The sequence below is a fragment of the Artibeus jamaicensis genome, unplaced genomic scaffold (genome assembly GCF_021234435.1).
Source record: "Artibeus jamaicensis isolate MK-2021 breed Jamaican fruit bat unplaced genomic scaffold, CSHL_Jam_final scaffold_625, whole genome shotgun sequence".
Lineage (NCBI taxonomy): Eukaryota > Metazoa > Chordata > Mammalia > Chiroptera > Phyllostomidae > Artibeus > Artibeus jamaicensis.
In genome coordinates this window covers 104,288-125,816 of record NW_026522051.1, presented here as the reverse complement: position 1 = coordinate 125,816, position 21,529 = coordinate 104,288, and the positions used below count along the sequence as shown (strand labels likewise).

Sequence of the window (21,529 nt, the reverse complement as noted above, 5' to 3'; positions counted from 1 at the left end):
ACAGATTAAGATAGAAAGGCGGGAAGATAATTGGAGATAGATACTTTCAGATGAGGTGGAAAGCTCCTCTGAATAGACATAAAAATAATGAAATCTGAGCGATACCACCTCGTGCAGGGGCAAACTGCCTGCCATCTTTCTGAACAGCCTAGAGATGTCTCTGCCTTGCAGCACAGGACAGTGAGGGGAAGACAGAATTATCCAGAGAAAGTCTGTGGCATTTTGTGTACTGTATTTAAAATGGCAGGGAGACATTGGCTCCTGTTTTTAAAAAAAAGGTTAGCCAGAATTTGAGAATACACACAATAACTTGAAATTTGACTTGTGAAAAATCCCACTTGTCTACTGTGCCAGAAGCTTGATACATCAAGAGGAACATTTCAGTGAAACATTAAGGGGTTGGTTGATGATGGGTCCCTCTAGTTTCATATATTACTGGGATATTAGGGCATTTATATAGAGAGATTATTGTTTTTCATAAGATCCAGGGGGTGCTCAGTGTCTTTGACATGACATTGCATGTGATCATGGAATTGTTTCATCTGTGAAACTAGCCATGTGATGTGTGTGCATGTACAAGGCATGGGGGCGAGTGTTTGTCAGCATAAACAGGAGGACGCATGCGTGTCCCTCTGGCAAACTGTGGCAAAGAGTGTGCTTTCCCCCCCAGGCTGCTTAGAGTCTTAGGACCTTTCCCCTGAGAGTTCCAGGTTCACGGTTCTCCCGTGCACTCAAGCGAACCCTCTCACTCTCCTGGGTTAGAGAATGCTTTTTCTTGGTTTTCCTTAAATGGTCAACTTGATTTTTTCCCTGCATCATGTCCCCAGGGTGGGCTTTGGAAGGAGAATTTCTATTTAGAACATTTGGAGGCTGGGAGAGTGGTAAGGAAAGCAAGCCCAGAACACAGAGTCAGCCTTAGCTGCCTGTCTCCACCAAGTCCAGACAGCTGTTGACAAGGCGATTTCCTTCTGAATTTCACCAAACAAGAGGTATTCAGGCAGCGATCAAACCAATTCCATGTTTCCAGCTTTGGCTGTCAGGAGTAGGTCCACACTCCCTTCAGCAGACTCATCGCCCCCCTCCCAGGTCCTCCATATGTTGACAGTGCCAGGTGTCAAGTGTCCAGCAAATGGTAGTCCAGTGTCTTTGTCAATAAAGCAAGTTCATTATGAGTTTCCTGCCCAGTGAAAACAGTGAGTCTTCAGGAGGAGGCACCTACTTTCTCATCCCACAGAGGCACCTTAGAGGCACCCGAGAAGCTTCAGGCACATGTGAGGGATGAGGGCTGAGTCATTCGGTAGATATGAGGATAAATAAAGTTAAATGATACATAAAATAAGTCTTAAATATTCCTGAGTAGGGGTGGGGGGATCTTCCAGTCACATCCTGTGTGGCCGTAGATGGGGCTGAGCTGGGACGACTCCTCCATTCCCAAGGAAGAGTCGGTGTCCTTGCTCACCCTCAGTGTGGCGTTTGTGCTCGGTGCTGGCCTACATGTGGGCATCAGGTCCTCATTCAACACAGTAGCCACCAGGAGTTTGGTGAATGAGAATTAACTCCCCACCATTCACCTGGATGTCTTCATACGAAATATTATGAGTGGTCACATTCAAGTAGACTTTGTCCTTGTAACCCAGATAGGCCACGGTGACCGAGTTGACAAATGTGACCTTGCTCAGGGAAAAGAGCACTTCCAGGTTCCGGTAATAAAGGTTGAGGTCGATCTCCTGGTAGAAGTAGCCCTTTATGGAGATGAGATAAAACCCATCACATTTGATGGGGACCGAGTTGTCTTGCACTGTCATGGTCTCCTCACTTGAGGATGTGAGGAGGCATCCTCTGTCACTGTCACAGCCTAAGGGGAGTAAGACAAAAAGAATGATTCCTTAGCACAGCTTCAGACAACAACCTTCCAATGTGTCTAGAAACATATGAAGAGACAGCAATAGGGAGAGATTTTGAGAAAGGTGAGAGGAAGCGAGCATCATGCTTTGTCTGTGGAATGGAAGAGGACACAGCTCCTGCTGGTACCCAAGAGAGTTCCCGATGGGGCTGGGATTCAAGAGCTGAGAGATTAAAGCAATTGTTGGTCTTTGCAACAGACCTGTGGCAGGACATGGAGCTTGCAGGTGTCCCTGATTTTCAAAACCAGGAGGGACTGGCAACTGCAGGGTTTTCTTTCCTGTTCAATGGCTCTGAGAGCAAAGGGGGATGAGAAGGCCACTTGCCAGGTCCCGTGCACCATCTCCACACAAAGCCATTGCTTGAAGCTCTTTCTATTCTCTTTTCATCTGACTATGAAATGCACGTTTTTCACACACTATGGGCACTGGACTGCTAAACAGCACTGAGTGTCCTTTGCCAGCAGCCACTAAAGCTTAATGATGCTGCTGTGTGCAGAATGCCGGTGAGCTCAGACTCTGCTCAGTAGGAAGGAGGAGACAGCACTCAGGAACATAGACCTGCCTCTCCCTTCGACTTTGTGTTACTGGTTTCTCCTGGAATAAGCCCTGGGAAGAATTGCTTCCACTAGAGAAGGAAAAGGAAGAGGAAGAAGAAGAGGAAGAGGAGGACGCAGAGTAATGGCTTTGGTAACCTTCTGTGGAGCCATTCATTCCAAGTGTAAGCCAAAAAAGTTTAAATTTCTTTTCTCTTTCATCAGCTTCATTATGGCTGAGCAACCACATCTCGGAGTTCCCACTCTGGCCCGTGTCCCCACTTCTGGGCACAATTCAGGAATTCTTGCCTTTGTACCAGTCCCAGGGGGCATGCTTGGAATTGAAAACGAAGACCACTTATGGAGGGCAAGACATATGTTCCTCCGGCTCAGGAGAACTTAGAAACCAATGAATAGCCTTGAAGAAACTACTGGTGGGCATCCTAATGTTAATCATGGATCTAAGTCATGCTCTCCTGCTAGTTAATGAAAGTTAACTCATTAATAATGAAAGTTGGGAATCAACTCTCATTAAGGTAAAAATCTTGTCCTATGCTAAGAATGATGTGTCTCACAGACCATCTTGTAAGAAGCAAAGCCTTAGTCTCCTTACCTAAAAAATAAGAATAATTCTTACCCAGATGGTTCCTGGAAGGATTCATGAGGCATCTACAAGAATTCATACAGTGGCAAGCAGATTTGTTAACTAATGATTCCCCCTTTTTTTTCCTTTATGCACCCTCTTTGTCTCCAACAAAAACAACACACAGGGTCCAGCAATTCCAGGATTTAATGTTCCCCTGAGAAAGGGTGAGAGATTGGGTTGTGGAGGAAGTGAAGAGACTGGAGAGGAGATTCTTTAAAAAAAGGAAACTTTCAAACCCTGGCTGGTGTAGCTCAGTGGATTGAGCACGGGCCTGCAAACCAGACAATCGAGGTTCGATTCCTGGTCAGGGCACATGCCTGGGCTGCAGGCCAGTTCTCTGCAGGCCAATTCCCAGCAGAGGACGCACGAAAGGCAACCATACATTGATGTTTCTCTCCCTCTCTCCTTCCCTTTCCCTCTAAAGATAAATAAATAAAATCTTTAAAATAAAAAAAAAGGAAACTTTCAACAATACTTACTGGTAAATTGTGCTTTGATCCTTTGAATTGGAGGATACTGAGGGGGCACCTGAAGGAGGAAAAAGGACATGTTTTTAGAAAAATAAAATAGTGAATGAATGGAATTGACAAATCATATTTTATGAAAAAGGACTGCAGTAACCTAGAGAGGGCGTGACTTGCTGAAGACTTGTTTTTTTCCATGAAGATTAGACCCAGGCTGCCTACTGGGTCCCTCTACCCCCTGGATTGTCTGTAATGGTTCTTGAGATAAGTTAGGAGTGTTCTGCTTTTCCGTGAGAGCATCTAAGGTTGGTGCTTGTCCCTGCCAAACTTTCCTTTGGCTCACTGAGTCCCAACCTCCCATTTTGGATAACAGAGCATTTGATAGTCATCTGGTCAAGAAACCCATTCAGTTGCACAGATCCATCCCCTTGTAGAAAAGGCTGGGACCAATCAGTCCGCCATGGCCACAGACTCCCAGAATGCACTAGGAGTGAGTTCTGGATGTTTCCTGGCTATAACCCAGGAGTCACAGAGTTTTATATTCAGGGCACACAGGCCATAAAAGCTGATCTAACCCTTCAGAGTTCAGGGCATGCAAGTGTAGCTTTTTTTGAAACGATGGGTTTTTCCCTTCTCTTTAACAGCTTGGAAAAAATTGAACTTGAACCCAGAGAATATTCCAAAGCGAGAAGGAAGAGAGAAAGCCTGGTCGATAGTGTTGCAGTTAACTGTTGGTGAAAAGAGGTTCAATAAGGAGGGAACTCCAAAATATATAAAGCGAAATTAAGGCAAAAGGCAGGATTATGTATAAAGTATATTACTACATATTAAAAAAAATCAAAAGGATGCTGGCGTGGGCACTGAATCTATCCAAAAGGATATACAAAACACTGTTTGCAAATGTCCCCTCTGCGGAAAGGAATCGAAAGCCTAAGGTCAAGACCGGGAAGGACCCTCACTTTTCACGGTCTACTTTGTTATGTTTTTAAAAATTTTGTGCCACGTGCTTCGGTCACCTACTGAAGAAGGAAACAGAAATAAAACACTGCTTCCTGCGGCCTGCCAAGAGCAACAGCTGGTTCCACAGGACGCTGTTTGGCTGGAAGTCCCAGCCGGATGGAGGCGTGGGGAGGAATTTGTTTTCATGCCCTGGGGTGCGGAATCCCCGCCTCCCACTCCTTGGCAGATGAGTAACTACAGTCAAGTGGATTCCTCTGGCGACTGCCCACAGGCGTGAGGAATCCCCTACTTCCCAAGGAAATCAAAGCACAAGCCTTACCAAGCTGAAACCAAGAGGAGGCAGAGGTAGAAGAAGAGACGCGGATCCCTGCCAGTTTGGGGAGTAACGCATGCGGAGAGGTGTTTGGTAACTTGGGGTGGCTTGAGATAAGCCTTTGGCTCTCTCCCTTTTCTGAACTGTGTGTTGGGGCTGAATGGGTGTCCCTTGGGCAATGTTCTGGAAGGCCTCTTAGAAGGCATTTTACACTATCACCCCAATCCCCCGGCATAAATAGATGCCCCACTGTTCAAGCAAGTTGGTCGCAGCATGTGTGACCCCCTTGTTAAAGTCGGAGCGTGAAGGGCTTGGGCAGCAGTAACTTGGGTTCTAATGGAGCCAGGCAGGAGTGATATCATCTTAGGCAAGATTCCTGACTGCTCTAGACTTCAGTCTTCTCATCTTTAACAATGACTGGAAGATCAAGACATCCCTTCCAGCACTAACCGTCATCATCCAGGTCTCTGCAGTTGCAGCCCCAAGCCAGTTTTAATAAAAGAGGAGAAATAAAAATGAGACCTTCTCATCTTCAAACTGACGCCAAGCCCTCTGATCTCAAGCCCTTGTGGTTGGATTATTTGACTGAAGCAAAATCTCTGAATGGTTTCTGCTATTCAAAGAGCTCTCCGGTTGTTTTGAAACGCCCTGATAAAGTAAGCATGGTAGTGACCCAGGGGACGTCCTCTGGGACCAAGATGCTGAGAGGCTGCCAGGAGAGCACACGTGACCTCCTCTCTTGGTGGAGTTACTGGAACTCTAGCCTGAGGCTTTCTGTTGCTTCTCCTGGCAGTCACCTGGTGCCAGAGAGAGGCGCATGCCCAGAAATCTCCAGTGCCGGTCCCAGGGAGTCGAGGCAATATTGTAAAACCACCTCAGAGACCCTTCCTTTTGCTCCCAGCCCTGCTAACCTTTCCCCCTCACCCTCCATACCCAGTGACTTCATGCCGACTCCCCCATTGCCTGGAAACACCCCCACAGTGCCCCGTTCAAGGTCCCCTCTGGCCTGGCTCCAACCTCCTGACCAAACCTGATTGCCGCACATATCCTTTCTCTGTCTTATGCCCCAGCCAACCCTTTTCTCTAATGTCTTTGCCCTTGCTCAGAGCCTAGAAAGACAAGACAGAGGATGTAGGCTTGAGGGTCAGATTTGGTTCAACCAGGACTCTTCCGGTTTGGTGAATTTGGAAACGTTCTATGCCACCCCTGGCTTTAGCTCTCGTGCCTGTGACGATGAGGCCCACTGTTACTGGGATATTCCCAGGAGAACACTGTGCAGGGGCAATAAGAGAACACACGTGAAAGCACCGAGCAGTTGCCCTGGCACATGGTGAGCTTTTGAAAATACTTGCTTCCTTTGTTCTAGGCAATAAGAATGTCCCTCCGTCTGTGGGGACTCTGTCATTTCTGGTCTCTTGGCTTCACTTATGACCTCAACCCCAGGAGGGAAACTTGAACTCTGGGCTGTCCCTCTGCCCTCTCCTGGTGAGGTCACGGTGAGAACACCACTGGCCAACCTGCTATGTGCGCCAAATTCTCCTCTGCTCCCAGCTGGGCATTGCAATGGCCCCAGGAACGGAATACCCACAACACCTTGCTCATGCTTCTTCCTCACTCCGAACTGGAATGGGGTGGAAGGGATACTTGTGTACCACGAAGAAAATCGTACTGGAATGGAGGGCTGGAGTTGAACTCCTTCCTCTCTGTGGGCCTCCATTTCTTCATGTGGAAAATGCAACATTCAACTAGAAGATGACTCCTGGTGCACTTGTGCTTCCGAAACTGTCTCATTCAAACTTCGGGACCTTGCTTGTGGTGTGCAGATTGGCAGGAGTCTGACTACCCTTCGATATTTTCCATTTTCCTAGTGTCTGCAGAAGGTCTGAGGATTTTGCTTTTCTTTTTTTTTTTTTTAATTTTTTTATTGATTATGCTGTTACAGTTGTTCTATTCCCCCTTTATTCCCCTCCACCCTACCCCCCATCCCCACCATCACCCCCCTTTAGTTTACGACCATGTGTCTCAAGTTCTTTAGATTCTATATTTCCCATGCTATTCTTGCCCCCCCCATCTATTTTCTATCTACTGTCTATGCTACTTATTTTCTGTACCTTCTCCCCCCTTCTCCTCCTCCCACTCCCCTGTTGCTAACCCTCCTTGTGATCTTCATTTCTATGTTTCCACTCCTGATCTAACTGTCCTTTTAGTTTGCTTTAGTTTTAGGTGTGGTTGTTAATAACTGTGAGTTTGTTGTCCTTTCACTGTTCATGTTTCTTTAACTTCTTTTTCTTAGATAAGTCCCTTTAACATTTCATATAATAAGGGCTTGGTGATGATGAACTCCTTGAATTTGATCTTATCTGAGAAGCACTTTATCTGTCCTTCCATTCTAAATGAAAGTTTTGCTGGATAGATCAATCTTGGTTGTAGGTCTTTGGATTTCATGACTTGGAATACCTCTTTCCAGCCCCTTCTTGCCTGTAAGGTCTCTTTTGAGAAATCCGCTGACAGTCTGATGGGGACTCCTTTGTAGGTGACTGTCCCCTTAGCTCTTGCTGCTTCTAGGATTCTGTCCTTCATTTTAATCTTGGCTAATGTAATTACGATGTGCCTTGGTGTGTTCCTTCTTGGGTCCAACTTCTTTGGGACTCTCTGAGCTTCCTGGATTTCCTGGAAGTCTATTTCCTTTGCCAGATTGGGGAAATTCTCCTTTATTATTCGTTCAAATAAGTTTTCCACTGGTGGCTGTGCCTTTCCCCCTTCTGGTACCCCTATAATTCGGATGTTGGAGCGTTTAAAGATGTCCTGGAGGTTCCTAAGACTCTCCTCATTTCTTTGAATTCTTGCTGCTTCACTCTTTTCTGTTTGGCCATTATTTGCCTTCTTCTGGTCCACTCCATTGATTTGAGTCCCAGTTTCCTTTTCATTGCTATTGGTGTCCTGTGCAATTCCATTCATTTCAATTAGTTTCGCCTTCATATATTTAATTTGTCGGTATAATCAACCAGTTCTGTGAGGATCCTGATCACCAATGTTTTAAACTGTGCGTCTGTGAGTTTTGCTATTTCTTCATCACTTAGATTTATTGGCTCTGGGGCTCTGAGATCCTCCTGTGCCATTCTTGGTCTGTTCGGGCCCTTTAAATGTGAGAAGCGGAGCCTTGGATTCCCTGGTCGCTGGGGTGTGACGCTATATGTGGGGGTGTGGCCAGAGCGGGGAAATGGCGGCGCACTCCACTGCTGTGCCGTGGGGACCTGCTGGCCCGGTCCAACCGCCCACTCTCTCGCCTGTCCACCCTCGCACAAATGCGCGACCTCAGTCAGCACGCAGCCCCGGGCCCGGCTGTCTCCCCCGCGGTCGCTCGCCTGGTCGCTCACTAGGTCTGACCCTGCGCCTGGATTCCGTGGGCCTGAGTGTGTCTGGCCGAGTCCTCCTGTGCAACCCTGCTCCGCCAGCCGCTGGTTTCGCCCCTTACCGGTCAGGCTGAAGAATTTGTTGTTAACGGACTTCCGAAAAGTTCAATTTTCCGTGTTCTGGCTGTGTTTTCTATTGCTAATATTTAGTTTTCTCTAATCTTGGTTGTGTGAGAAGGCACGGCACATCCACCTATGCCTCCATCTTGGCGGAAGTCCCCAGGATTTTGCTTTTCTTGCTATAAAAGACAACCATGTTTATGCATGGGTAAAATAAATATCTTCTGATATTTACCCATACGAAGTATTTGTCTGAGGGTCCAGGATTAATTTGAATTACTTTCATCACCAATACCAAACACAATTAAAATATTGCATTTTAGATAGTTGTCAAAATATTCAGCTAGATCTCAAAATACCCCAGGGGTTCTTCTGAAAAGGTTTCCTCAGCCAACCCCACGAAGTGGTCTCTCTGGTACAGTTTGGAAAAACCTTTAGCCAGACTCTGATTGGGTGCTACCAGCCCGATCTGGGGGAGCAGGCACATGGACAAGCACAAAGCAGGCAGCACGCAGGTGCTGCAAGGAAGACACAGATGTAGGTCCTTTTCTGGCCTCTCCCAGCACCTTGACCACTGAGCTGTCTGAGAACAGCATATGCCCAGCAGCCTGTACCATGTTCCCCCAAAAAAGCAATGCCTGTTTCAAGAGCTCATCTTTGGCCCTTGCTGGTATAGCTCAGTGGATTGAGCGCGGGCCTGCGAACCAAAGGATTGAGGTTCGATTCCCAGTCAGGGCACATGCCTGGGTTGCAGGCCAGTTCCCAGCAGGGGATGCACAAGAGGCAACCATACATTAATATTTCTCTCCCTCTCTCCTTCCCTTCCCCTTTATTTATTTAAAGATAGATAAATAGAATAAATAAATAAAACTTTTTTTAAAAAGAGCTCATCTTTGGAGAGAGTTTCTAATTCTGACTTGGTGGCATGAGGCATGAGGCGGCCAACCTTACACTCACTTGACCTTCGTCCTGGAGCGAGGTATCATGGGAAGGGAGAAGGAGACTCAACAAGCATGAAACCAGGACACGGACCCTGCATTCACTCTGCAGGCCTTGCCTGCCCTTCCTCGCTTGGTCCCTGGCTGCAACGTCAACATCTCAGGTGGGAGTCGGGCAGGTGGGAGTGAGTGGAGCATGGGGGAGGGAAGACAGATCTGTGATGGGGACCCCCAGTCCACCATGCCACCCCCACTGGGATGTGTACATCGCCTTCCCCACCTTGGGCACCATGTCAATCAGAGGAGACTTGAGAGCTTATGAAAGCACGCCCCACAGGTCCTCAGGGTGCATCTCCAGAAGTCTCTGAGGGAAGATGGAATTTCCTATACTTAGCCATCACGAGAGGCAGGGAAGCAAGACTCTCGTCCCGGGGAAGTCAGTGTGTGTTCAGCAGAACACACTGTGTTCAGCAGAAACAGAATCCTTACCAAGAAAAAGGGCTTCACTTCTGCTCAGGGAACTTCAGAACCCCACTCAGAGAGAGTACTAGGAAGAATGGGCAAAAACCAGTTCTTTGCCCAAGGAGCCTTCTATATTCAGAAAAACCTTTCTGAAGGTGAAATGTCTTAAAAACAAAGATGTGTGACTTTGAAAACCTCACTGAATGAAGAGTCTGTTGGGATTTAATGAACACAAAGAAAGGGAGCTTCAATTTTCTTTCTCCTTCCCCACCGTTCCCCATGACCGCCAACACCTTTTTGCTATGAGCTCTCTTAACCTTCATTGTCTTCTCCACTGCATGGCCCATGTGATATTCTAACACAGCCCCCTTCTCTCTCAACTCTTCCACTCTTCTTGTCCAAGTTAGCAATGGCTATCTCACAGAGAGGCCGCTATTCACTGACCCTGTCCTCTCTGTCTCAGAGAACAAGGACGGCGGCTTCATTGTCCCCACTGCTTAGCAAGGAATGGATTCCTGAGAGTCATCTCAGGTCTTTGAGTGAACAACCAATGACCCAAAAGCTTTGATGTGACATGAACACACCCGCAAAATTATGTGATTGACCAAATGCAACCAACTTTTTATAGCGTCGAGGGGAAGATTTCTCTTTCATCTGGGTTTCCCTGTCCACATGAACTGGGGAAGTCCTCAAAGTACAGTGACAGAGGCATCTGCCAAAACATTTCTAAGAACTCACTTCCTCACCTCGGTGGTTGGGTGGGTCTGCACCATAACATTCTTGTAGCAGCTTAGTTTCTAAGGAAGGGTCTGTTGACAATGGACCCATTGTATTACCATAAATCTTATCCTGCCTCAAACATGGCAGCATTCGGCAGGTAAATGTCTGCTACCCTAAGGTGGAACTCAGCCCCTTAGACTACGCCTGGGCCTTCCCTAGTGACTTCCTAATTGCATGGTATCTGTCACTGGCTTTAACCAACACCACGCATTGCTCAGGTTTTTAAAAATTGTCCTTGAGTACAAAGGGAAGTGCAGAATTACCATAGTCAATATCTCTCTACTTGGAGTCACTCATTCCCCATCTCATTTGCTATACAAAAAGGAGAGGTTAAGCCTTGGGAAGGCAATCTACAAGCATGAAGCAGACATTGGGCTGAGAATCAAGACCTCTGGGTCTGGTCTTGGGCCAGAACAAGTCCTTTCCCTTCCTCCATTTCTAATTGCCTCACCTTGACATCCAGCCTCAACTGAGAGGGTGGAATAAACAGCATCTAAGGACCCTTCTGTATCAGAGATTGAGCAAATCACAACATCCAAAAAAGAGACCTCAGGGGGTTGGGTGAACAGAAGACCTTTTCAACACAATAAACCCTCTGCTGTCCAGGAAGCAGAAGACTTCCTTTTCTCCCTCCACCCCCAGCTCCGCTGATGATGAATGAACAGTAAAGAGTATCTCTAGTGTCGTTTGTGCAATGAAGCTCTTAGTAACCCCGAATGTGTGCTCTGACAGGAACTGAGGTTGGTGAGCACTAAAAATCATCACAGAATCACAATGGGAAGACGATGGTGGTGGTGACGATAATGACAAGGACGTTTATAACCAAAGCCCTTCTGATACACACGAAGGAGGAACAAAGAGCCTAATGTAAAAGAAATGTAGGCTCACTTTGTGATCTCAGTCAGGAAACTAGGCATTGAAGCTGGTAGCTGGCTTTCTGTGAAACTTTTTACCAAAGGCTTGTACTCTACTTGGTTATGCAGTGCATATCACACATGTGTTATTGCTTCTTCACCTTCTTCTTTCAACACGAGGCTGGACACTCTGGGAGAGCAAGGAAGACCATATCTTGCTCAGCAATGTCCCCCTGTGTCTGACAGGTAACCAACACTACACAGATGCTATTGAGTGAGTAAATGAGTTTTTACTTATTTTGGTTTGTAGTGTGTTTAATGATGTCTCCCCCAAAATCCATGTCCACCTGGACCCTCAGGACAAGACTTTATTTGGAAACGAGGTCTTTGCGTATATAATTAGTTTCGTTCATATAAAGTCCACTAGATTAGGATCTGCCCTAAATCCAATATAAATTTTATCCCTAAACGAAGAGGAGAAGACACAGAATATACAGGGAAGATGCTCATGTGATGAGAGAGGCAGAGATGGGGGTGATGTGGCTATAAGCCAAGGACTGCTACCAGCCAGAAGAAGCCAGAAAGAGGCAAGGAGAGAGCCTTCAGAGAGAGCACAGCTCTGCCAACACTCTGATTTTGAACCTCTATCCTCCAGAACTATGAAAAAACAAATCTCTGTTGCTTTAAGGTGCCTAGTTTTGGTAAATGGTTGCAACAGCTCTCGGAAATTAATACATGATTTTATAGATATTTGTATAGAGTATGAAAGTAGATCTTTGAATCAGAGCCTGATAGAACCAGAAAGGTCTGGGGGAATTACAGCCCAAGCCTCTTATTGTTAAAAAAAAAAGGGGGGTGGAAATAAAGCTCAGAGGGAATAAATGATGAGCTAGGTCCCATTTCTCTTCCATGAACGTATCACATATGCTTTGCTCTGCTTTTTAAAAATAATCCCTAAGGTTTTCTGTAATTGTTAAAGCCTTGTGGATTATGTTACATTTGTAAGTACATTTAAATCTCTCTTAAAAAGAATCTTTCTTCACTCTCTATCAGGTCATAAATCTCTCCAACTTATCTTCAAATACAACTACTGGCAGAAAAAGAAAATAGATTTTAAAATAGCCAGCCAAAATTCTTAGAGCATAGAATCATGAAGTCATGGCCAAGAGCAATGAAAAGAGACAGGACTAGCATACAGAACAGACATAGTCTTCATGTTAAACCCTGCTCGACCTTTCAACACCAACCTAGACAAGTCTGTAACGCCTCCAATTTCCTCACTGTAAAACTGCACACAAATCTCTGTCTTCCTCCAAAGTCATGGTGAAGAAGTAAGAACAAAATCGGGGGGAAATCTGCAAAAACGAGAGACCATGGTTGCAGGTGACACCAGGTGTGATTGAGGGGTCAATCCCCACCACAGACAGGGGTTCCTAGTCTTCTTGTACCATGTACAGGGTCAGATTAAGGCCTTGAGGGGCCTTGGAAGCTAAAAATATTGAGTACTCAACACACAAGTAATTCAAAATATAATTGACATTACTGAACTGGAAACTGGGTGTTTAACAGCTTATTCTACAACCCCAAAGGTTTTTATACTTGCCCTAATGATGTCCTCAGATGCTCATTGATCATTTTTGTTATGTTAAGTATCACTTTCCTCCTGACCTTTGTAGGTACCCTGGTCACCTACAGGGAACAGGGAAGCCCGTCCCCAAGGTCCCACCACTGAAAGTTCACGGGGGGGATGGGGGGACAGTTCCCCACATAGACAATGCACCACTTTGGGAATGAGGTTTGCCACCCACAGGCTCTCATTAAATGAGTACTGGAGGGATTAAAGTGTGGGCGTATTGTCCTTTTCCTGTCTGTGGGAGTGTGTTCTGTGATAACATGTAACAGCAGTTACATGTTCATCAAAGCTAGAAAAATTATACAAGTTAATAACCCACCTAAAGTGCATTTCAGAATAAAAGTTCTACTGAAAAGAAAATAATTAATTACAATAATCCGTTCTTGCCTGTTGGGGATATGCTCCAAGACTCCCAGGGGATACCTGAAACCTGGGATGGGGTGGTACCAAACCCTATACATACTATGTTTATCCTACCCTTGAACCCCTGTTCACGGCGAGGAAGCGCTTTCTGGCTTCTCTGTGGCATGTCCAAATGGCCAGCATCACTATTCTTGTTCTTTGGGACCATGATGAAGTAAAATACGGGTAACTTGAACACAAGCCCCAAGATACTCAATCATAGACCCCAAAACAGAGGCAGCAAGGAAGTGACTAGTGGGCCAGGAGTGTGCACAGCTGCGGTGATGCTGTGCAAGGCAATGGTTTGCAGCCCAACCCCCAGCTGGACCCTCTGGGATTTGGTCACACTCGTCAGAAAGGTGCCCGGTTTAAAACCTAGGAATCATTTCTTTCTGGAATTTTTTCTTTAATATTTTTAGACCACGGTTGAACATGGGTAACTGAAAGCACAGAAAGCGGAACAGCATGAGGAGGTCGGGGGAGTGTTGGGGGTGACTATATCCCAGTCACACCATCCAGTGTTTCCAAAACTGGGAAGTAGATCACAGCCTTCTCCGAGATACAATTGTCTGCCCTATTTTGCAGCCCAGTCATTGGAGAATTGGATGCAGGGAGGCCCTGGCTGGTGTGGCTCAGCAGGTGGGCTTCATCCTGCAAACAAAAGGCTCAAGCCTGGTCTGCAGTCCTGCACAAGCCTGGGTTGCAGACCAGGTCCCAGGCTGGGGCGCGTGCAAGAGACAACCCATCAATGTTTCTCTCCCTTTCTCTCTCTCTCCTTTCCTCTCTCTCTAAAAATAAGTAAATAAAATCTTTAAAAAAGAGAAGAAAAGAAAGTGGTGGGGGAGGTGAACCTAATAACACTTTATGCCCTAACAAATTCTCCCCTTCATTCTTTCTTTGTTGTCCCCTAAGGCAGCATGAACTTTCATTAGAGGTCTACATTCAAAAATGCTAGAATTATTCCAGAGATTGTTTCTTATCCTAAAAACTACAGTAAGGAAGTCCAAGCCCATGCAACGAAGGTTAACCCATATTATGACACACTTTCTGAGATTTGAGGTAGGGTGGGGGGTGCGTGTGCATACCCGCACCTGTGCTGCAGTGTACACATCTTGGTGGTGACACACTTCAGGAAGCGTGTCCATGAGTGATTGTCATCGTCCCAGCATTTCCAAAGCTCTGTACCACGACTGAGCCTCCCATCAACCAAATTCCAGTTTCAAAAAGTGATTCAACTAACGCTCAGGGAATTTCGGGGAATTTACGTTAAAGACTGGACTGCACCGGGACCTCCTGGTTTCTGGCCCCACAGGCTCTCCTCTGGCCCCAGTGACTCCCTCGGAGCCCTGAGAAGGTGTTCTGCACTGGTGTATCAGGTAGTGTTCAATTCCTTCATTTAAAAGCATCTGGCATCAAAAGTACGGTGGCCACAAAGAAAATACATAAGCCCCAGGAGGTCAGGAAACCCGATTCATCTTAACACCGCCATATGCTTCATCTGTGACCACGGATGCAAAACAAGCTTTTGTAACTCAGTTATATCTTTTCATTCACTAAATGCTCATGAACACTGTATAAGGCTCCTCTCGCCTAAATGACTCCAGGACACTAACGTTCGTTTCCCATAGATGAAGGGTCCCTGGCAGGGTGGAAGGCACAGATTCTCTGAGAGCGAAGGGCACAGAAGTGATTGCTATTAAAAGACATAGGGTCGAGCCCTGGCTGGTGTAGCTCAATGGATTGAGCTCGGGCTGCGGAACAAAGAGTCACCAGTTCTATTCCCAGTCAGGACACACGCTTGGGTTTCGGGCCAGGTCCCCAGTGGGGGCCATGTGAGAGGCAACCACACATTGATGTTTCTCTCTTTCTCATTCTCCTTCCTGTTCTCTCTGTCTAGAAATAAATAAATAAACAAATAAATAAATAAATAAATAAATAAATAAATAAATAAAATTTAAAAGAAGAGACATAGGGTTGGAAGGGGGGGGGCAGGCAGCCCCAAGGCAGGGCTGGGTTGAGGTCAGAGCAATGGGATCAGGAGATCATATCCCTACATCTATAGCAAGAGCCTCTCTGCTGAACCCCCACCTCTTCTCCCTGTGTTTCCAGATACAGAATCCAGGCACAAATAACAGCCCTTTTTTATTACACAATCTTTTATGACAAAATCATAAGCATGTAGGTCTGTGATGTAACGCTATCACACTCAAGCACGCCGTGTGACGTGTTAGATGAAATGCTCAAGTGAAAACTATCAATTATTACGCGCCTACTCTTACCCTACCAACAACACTCAAGCGGGCGCTATTTCCCCCGGACTCTGTGTGGGGACCTGTCACATTTTCCAGCAGGATCCCTGCACAAATTCTTCTGTCCTATCTTGAGTGCTTCGGTCCGTACCTATATCAAAATTTTCCATTTACAAAATATCATCGCTGTGGGAACAATAGGGGCCCTGCTGATACTGTTCATCCTCTTACAACCAGGGCGAGACTTGGCTTCCCAAGAAGAGTTTTCTTATCTGAGTTCCTCAGGAGGAGTCAACACTCTTTAAGCCACCTGAAAATGGTTAGTTTTACTGTGGCGCCCTCTAGTGCTGACGAGGTCAGATTCACTTTCTATCCGGAGAACTACGTAGACCACAGAAGAGAAGCGAAATTTGGAAAAGCAGTAATTTGGGTAATTTTTGCCTGTGTTTTCTTTTGCATAGAATGGAAGGAAGCGTGTTCCCTGGCATGAGTCACAAGACCCTTTCCAGTTTTATCCTCCGCCACATGCCCGGGAACCCTCAATGTCAACCAATCGGAGCAACTTGCTGCTCCGCCTTAAAGCCTTCCACCGCTGTCCCTCTGGCCTGTTTGAAGACTTTCTCCTCCTCCTTCTAATATCAGCTGAAGCATCACTTCCTCCCCAGCTCTTGGCCTGTCTGAGACTCTGTTTTCTTACCTGTAGGTAGACTACCTCGAATCTGCTCAATAATCCAGTGATTCTATATGTTCTTTTAGTTCCGCTTTTAAGAACCTCCAAATACTAAATGACAAATCAGTTCACTACTTCAGATGCCTCTTTGTGATTCTCATAGACCCACTTACGAAACGTAAATTCAGTTGCATTGAAAATCGCTTATTTGCATTCCTGCCATTTTTTTAAGAATTTCTAAAAATTTGTTAGATTACATGGGAGCACACTTCAGCTGAGTAATCTGAGATAAGAGTTTTAGGCAGAAGAAAAAGACATTATTTTTTTCTCCCTAAATGATGCAAACAGAAGTCCAAGTTATATAGCCTGAAACTTTACCATGAAACTGTAAGTTCTCATTCCGACCATCATAACTGATAAACTCACTTTCCAAGTTCCTCTACTTCTGTTTTTCCCAACAGTCAACATGATGAGAATGTAAACCTTGGGCCATGAGATTTCCTGAAGAATTGTCACTAAAAGCACTCACACTGATACACTGTGAGAGGGCGACCCAGATCCTGGAAGAACCTGGCTTCAGTAGCCCCTGTACATGGACCTACATTTCTGCCATTGTTCCCAGCTGACATGTCAGGGAAAACTGGAAGCTTAATGCTTTGAGCAGCAGCCCTGATAAATGTCCAAACCGTGTGTACTGTTTTTAGTGACAGAAGCATTCGATTGTATAATCTGTACCATAGATATTCTTCTAGCATCCACTTCTTTCCTCCTTCTAAATAAGGTATTTTGCTACGGCCGGAATAGGTTATTTAGACATGTAGCTAGCATATAAATAAGTACAAATTACTAATATACGTGCAAATTGAATTTTCCCCAATCCCTTCTTAAGAACCAGGAAATTCATAAGCTCAGACACAAAAGTTTGCTTGCTTATATTTTGCATTTCTCAAACATAAAGCTTACAGGACATTAAACTGGAAGAGATCTTTCTGGTCATTTGATCCAAATGCTCACAAGGGAGGAAAACCGAAGTCCAAAGAGGGAAGTGCCATGAAGGAGTGCGAAAGCTCTGTCTTTTCTTTTTCTGACATCCCGGAATGAGAACTTCTGCTTGGCACATAAGTCAACCTGATGTCACCAAGGGAGGTGACTGTCACATCTGTGTTCTCACAGAGCCGTCTGTGCCAGCAACTCTTTTATAAGGCGAAAATCAAATCTAAAACATGAGGGGAAAGTATGATGATTCATCAGCTACCTTTCTCCTACAATTAAAAAAAAAATCCAGCTTCCCTGGGTAAATGACAAGTGGTTCAGCTCTCTTTCACTCCCTATACAGACAAGATCAGTCTGTAAAAGCAGAAGGGTATTTTGCATCATCATCTATCCCATCCTTCAGCCAAAATTCCAAACAATTTTATCAGTGAGTTTAGACAAATGACCAGCTTGTGCCTCTTTTTCAACAGCTACTCTGCATTCTTTTCTTTTAATGTCTCTCTCTCTCTCTCTCTCTCTCTCTCTCTCTCACACACACACACACACACACACACACTCCAGCCACCACCATCCCATCAAGCTTCAGGGAGAATACACACAGTCTATTTGTACAATCTTTCTCCTTACTAAAGTACATGAAATTAAAATGTTAAGACCCACTGCCCTGCATCCTGTGACAATATAAGAAATCATGTTAGCTAAAACCGTCTAGCTAGAAATAATAAAAAAAAAAAAAATGTAAAGTTCGTGTCAACTGAAGAATTGCAAACACCTGTGCTCCCAAAACTCTGCTCCAGGATCGGAGACTCCCCGGTGAATGCCGGCATCCTGACAACCTGCACCGAGCTCTCCCACCAGGCCCTGTCACGGAGCTGCTGGGCGACTGGCCAGGAAGGTCCTTCTCCTTCAAAGCATCCCCTGGACATTGCGAGTCCGAGGCAGCCCTGCCACCCGTGGTCTAATCATGCATTGCCCCTTTCGCTCTATCCTGCCCTGAGCCCTCGTTGAGCTATGACTGGAGGGGCGGGGCCGGAGGTGGGGGAGGGCACCTGTCCTGGCTTTTCATCGTCACCACATAAGGAAATCCGTACCACAGTGGTGGTTTGAAAAAGCACGCTCTGGGCTCCCAGACCTGCTACGCGCACTCAGCTGTTCTATTTTTAGTTACACTCTTTGTTTTCTTCTCGGAAGCGCCCGATTCCGGTCTGTGCCTTGGGCACCTTGCCATGGATGGACACAGTGCGCCACCCCCCGCCGCCCCCCCCCCCGCACCAGAAAGAGAAGGAAAGGTATGATGGATGGGATGGAGGCAGGAAGAGAATGGCGTGGTGCACACCGGACTGGAGACGGGAACATGACACCAGCTACCCTTCTGGAATTTAGGGACTTGAGTCCTCACTGCGGTGCAGTGAGCATAACCACACCCCCCACCAGCCTCTCTGCACGAAAAACCCCTGTTTCCTGCAGGCAAAGGCAAGCCTAGGTTTCTGCTAGAACTCCACTCATCCTATCCTGGTCTAGTTTGAGATGCCCAGCCTCTGGCATGTCCATCAGGAAGAAAGTTCCTATCATTTAGTCTTTACCAGGGACAGAGTGCTTCTCTAAGCAGAAGCAACCTGCCAGGGAAACGAGAATGACCAGACGAGCCCCAGTAAGGAGCATGAGGAGGCTATGCATGTATTTTCAGTGGAGCTGCCTGCAGTCGAAAACAACCTCAAAGACCTCATAATGTTTGCAGGTATGAATAAGTAAATAAGAAAAAATCATGTCAACGGGACCAGAATAAAAAGGAGAAATGGAAGGAATCTCTTCACTACGTGGGGGAAATACTAGAAAAATGATCACCCACCACATAATGTATTCGACCACATGGAAAACAGGCACAGTGAGGTCTGTACGTTGTCACTGGCGGGGAAAGGCTGGGAGAATCAACACTGCACTGAGCGGTTGGGGCAAACGTTTGGCCGTGTGTGCGTACACACGTGAACACACACATCTCTGTCTTTGACACGACGGGTTAGCCATTTAAGAGAATGTATGAGTGCTACCTTCAGCATTCTTTACAAAGCAGAAGTAAACGCCCCTGAGCATCTACGGGTGGGTGTAATTGAGCTCATTCTTATTCCCTTTTTATTTTAATCCCCCGATCAGACACTCACTAATGGAATGGGTAAACCAAGGTATATCAGTGACTCGAAGCTTCCAAGTGACAGCTCATCAAACAGCACCAGAATTCCTGCACTGCAAAGAAAAAGAGACAGATCCAGAAGCCGCGTCCCTGCCCTACCTCTGCTGTGCCCCAGCACGGCCACTACTGAGAAAAGGGAAGGAAAAAGGAGACGAGAGGGTGTTTAACCACACTCTACATTCCCCAGAAGGCAAGGAAAAGAAAACTTAACAATCTGGTTACCAGATTGTGTCCAGGGGACTCTTTGCTGCTGTTGGAGTGGCCATCAGCCTGAGCAGGTGGAAACACAGCACCCGGTGTGCATCTTACCTGAGGAGCATAGAAGTGCAGGCAGATGTAGGTGAGACAAAGGAGCAGCCCCAGCCCCTGGACCACGGCGGCCACCAGCAAGAGCCTGTGTGTAGGGAATCGCCGCCCTGGTGCGTTTCTCACATTCTCATCCAGGGCTTGGACCCCGTCCATCTTCACAATCCAGATGCAGGAAAGATGAAAGCCGAGCCAAAGGGAAATCTGGGGGAGAAATTGTCCTCTCCCCAGCCAAGAAGGAGAGGAACAGGAAACGAAGTGAATCGATCAGAAAATCCACAGAGGTCCCAGGACCAGAGATAAGTAAGAGGCAATTGAGAGAGCAGAGCGGACTCTCTCGGTTTTAACGCTGCAGGCAGGCGGGGAACTTCTTTGTGACTAATCTGAATTTCCCCTTTACTTTCTTTCTTTTTTTTTTTCTTCTCTGGGCTAACAGGGAGTTGTTTTTGTGGCATTCCAGTTCTGATTTGAGTGATGTGAAATGACAGTCATAAAAGAATGCTGTTTTCTTAATTTCTCATTGCACCGGTAACCAAATTGTGGGCCACTTATAAGATAAAAATCATCATCTGTTCCTGTAGGAGCCCGTCTATCCCTCCCCCTGAGGTGTCTTCAAATCCCAAAAGAGATTTAGGGAGAATGCTGGAAACCAAGCATTGAAGCCATTCTACAGATTTTGAGAGGTAGGGAGACACATACAAATCATTTTCAAAGTGAAAAAAGAGGAAAAAGAAGAAAATAGGATGGTGGATCACATAGAAATAAAGGAGCGAGACTCTCTCATTTTAAGCTTTGAAGGTCGTTCCTTTCTTCGAAGTCAAGGGTTGACTCAGAACTTGGAAAATAAGGATGTTCTACCAATTGATAGACACTACTTTCTCTTTACCACTAAAATAAATAACAAAATAATTTATACTGTCAAGTGCAAATTGACAAATATTTACTGAGTACCTAGTAATAAGCCTTGTGTGGTTCTGGGTGACAAGGGATGATGGGAAGGAGCTGTGTAAGACAGAATTCCATCTCTTCTCTGGGCAAGAATGCCCCTCGGAGCTCCCCATCAGTCACTCAACAGATGTTTTAAGAGAGAAGGGAGGAACTAATATTTTGACATCAACAATAAGAGACTTTATATGCAACTTAGTCTTGTAGAACATGAATATGAGGTGTATTCAAAAGAGAGATTGTGAAAAAAGGAAAATGCATTTATTATTACAGTATTAGTGACTTGAGATATGAATTAATACCTTCATGATAAGCGTGATGACTTGCATTTGAAGGACACATTGGTTTTCAGAAGTTTAATTTTTTTGTCTGAGACAAAAAAGGGAACTGAGACCATTGTGTCATAGACTCCAAGGCAAAACTAGAAGTCAAGGTCCATCCAGACTTACCTCCGAACTGTCATTCCCACAAACAAAGTATGTGTAATATACAGGGTGTGTGGAGGGAAAATGAAATGAAAATCAGTGTGTAGAACCCAGCCCTCATAGAGAGTTAATAGCTATAAATAGACATTAAAATGGATAGCGATTTATAGATTTATTTCAAAAACTAAAAGAGTCACAGCAAAAAAATAAAACAAAACAAAAAGCCAAAGATGCTATTGGAAATGAGAGTAGCTGGAAAAGAATAGAGAAAACTATGAATGCCAAAAATTGTAGAAAATATCTTTGAATGATGGCCAAACCGATGGAAAATATATGCATTTGTAGAGTGTACGCCTGTGCCCTGAACGGCCTATCACTGTTAATGTCACTC

At 45.7% G+C, this 21,529-nt stretch overlaps 1 protein-coding gene across 1 annotated transcript; it reads right to left on the bottom strand.

Annotated features, from left to right (window-relative positions):
* Positions 1 to 1,511: 1,511 nt before the first annotated feature.
* TNFSF4 (TNF superfamily member 4) lies at positions 1,512 to 19,924 on the bottom strand. Its single transcript, XM_037167412.2, has 3 exons — positions 19,772 to 19,924; positions 3,563 to 3,611; positions 1,512 to 1,855 (listed from the first exon to the last, which is right to left on the bottom strand). The coding sequence occupies exons 1-3, from the start codon at positions 19,922 to 19,924 to the stop codon at positions 1,512 to 1,514; spliced, it is 546 nt and encodes a 181-aa protein (XP_037023307.2).
* Between the last annotated feature and the right edge of the window lie 1,605 nt (positions 19,925 to 21,529).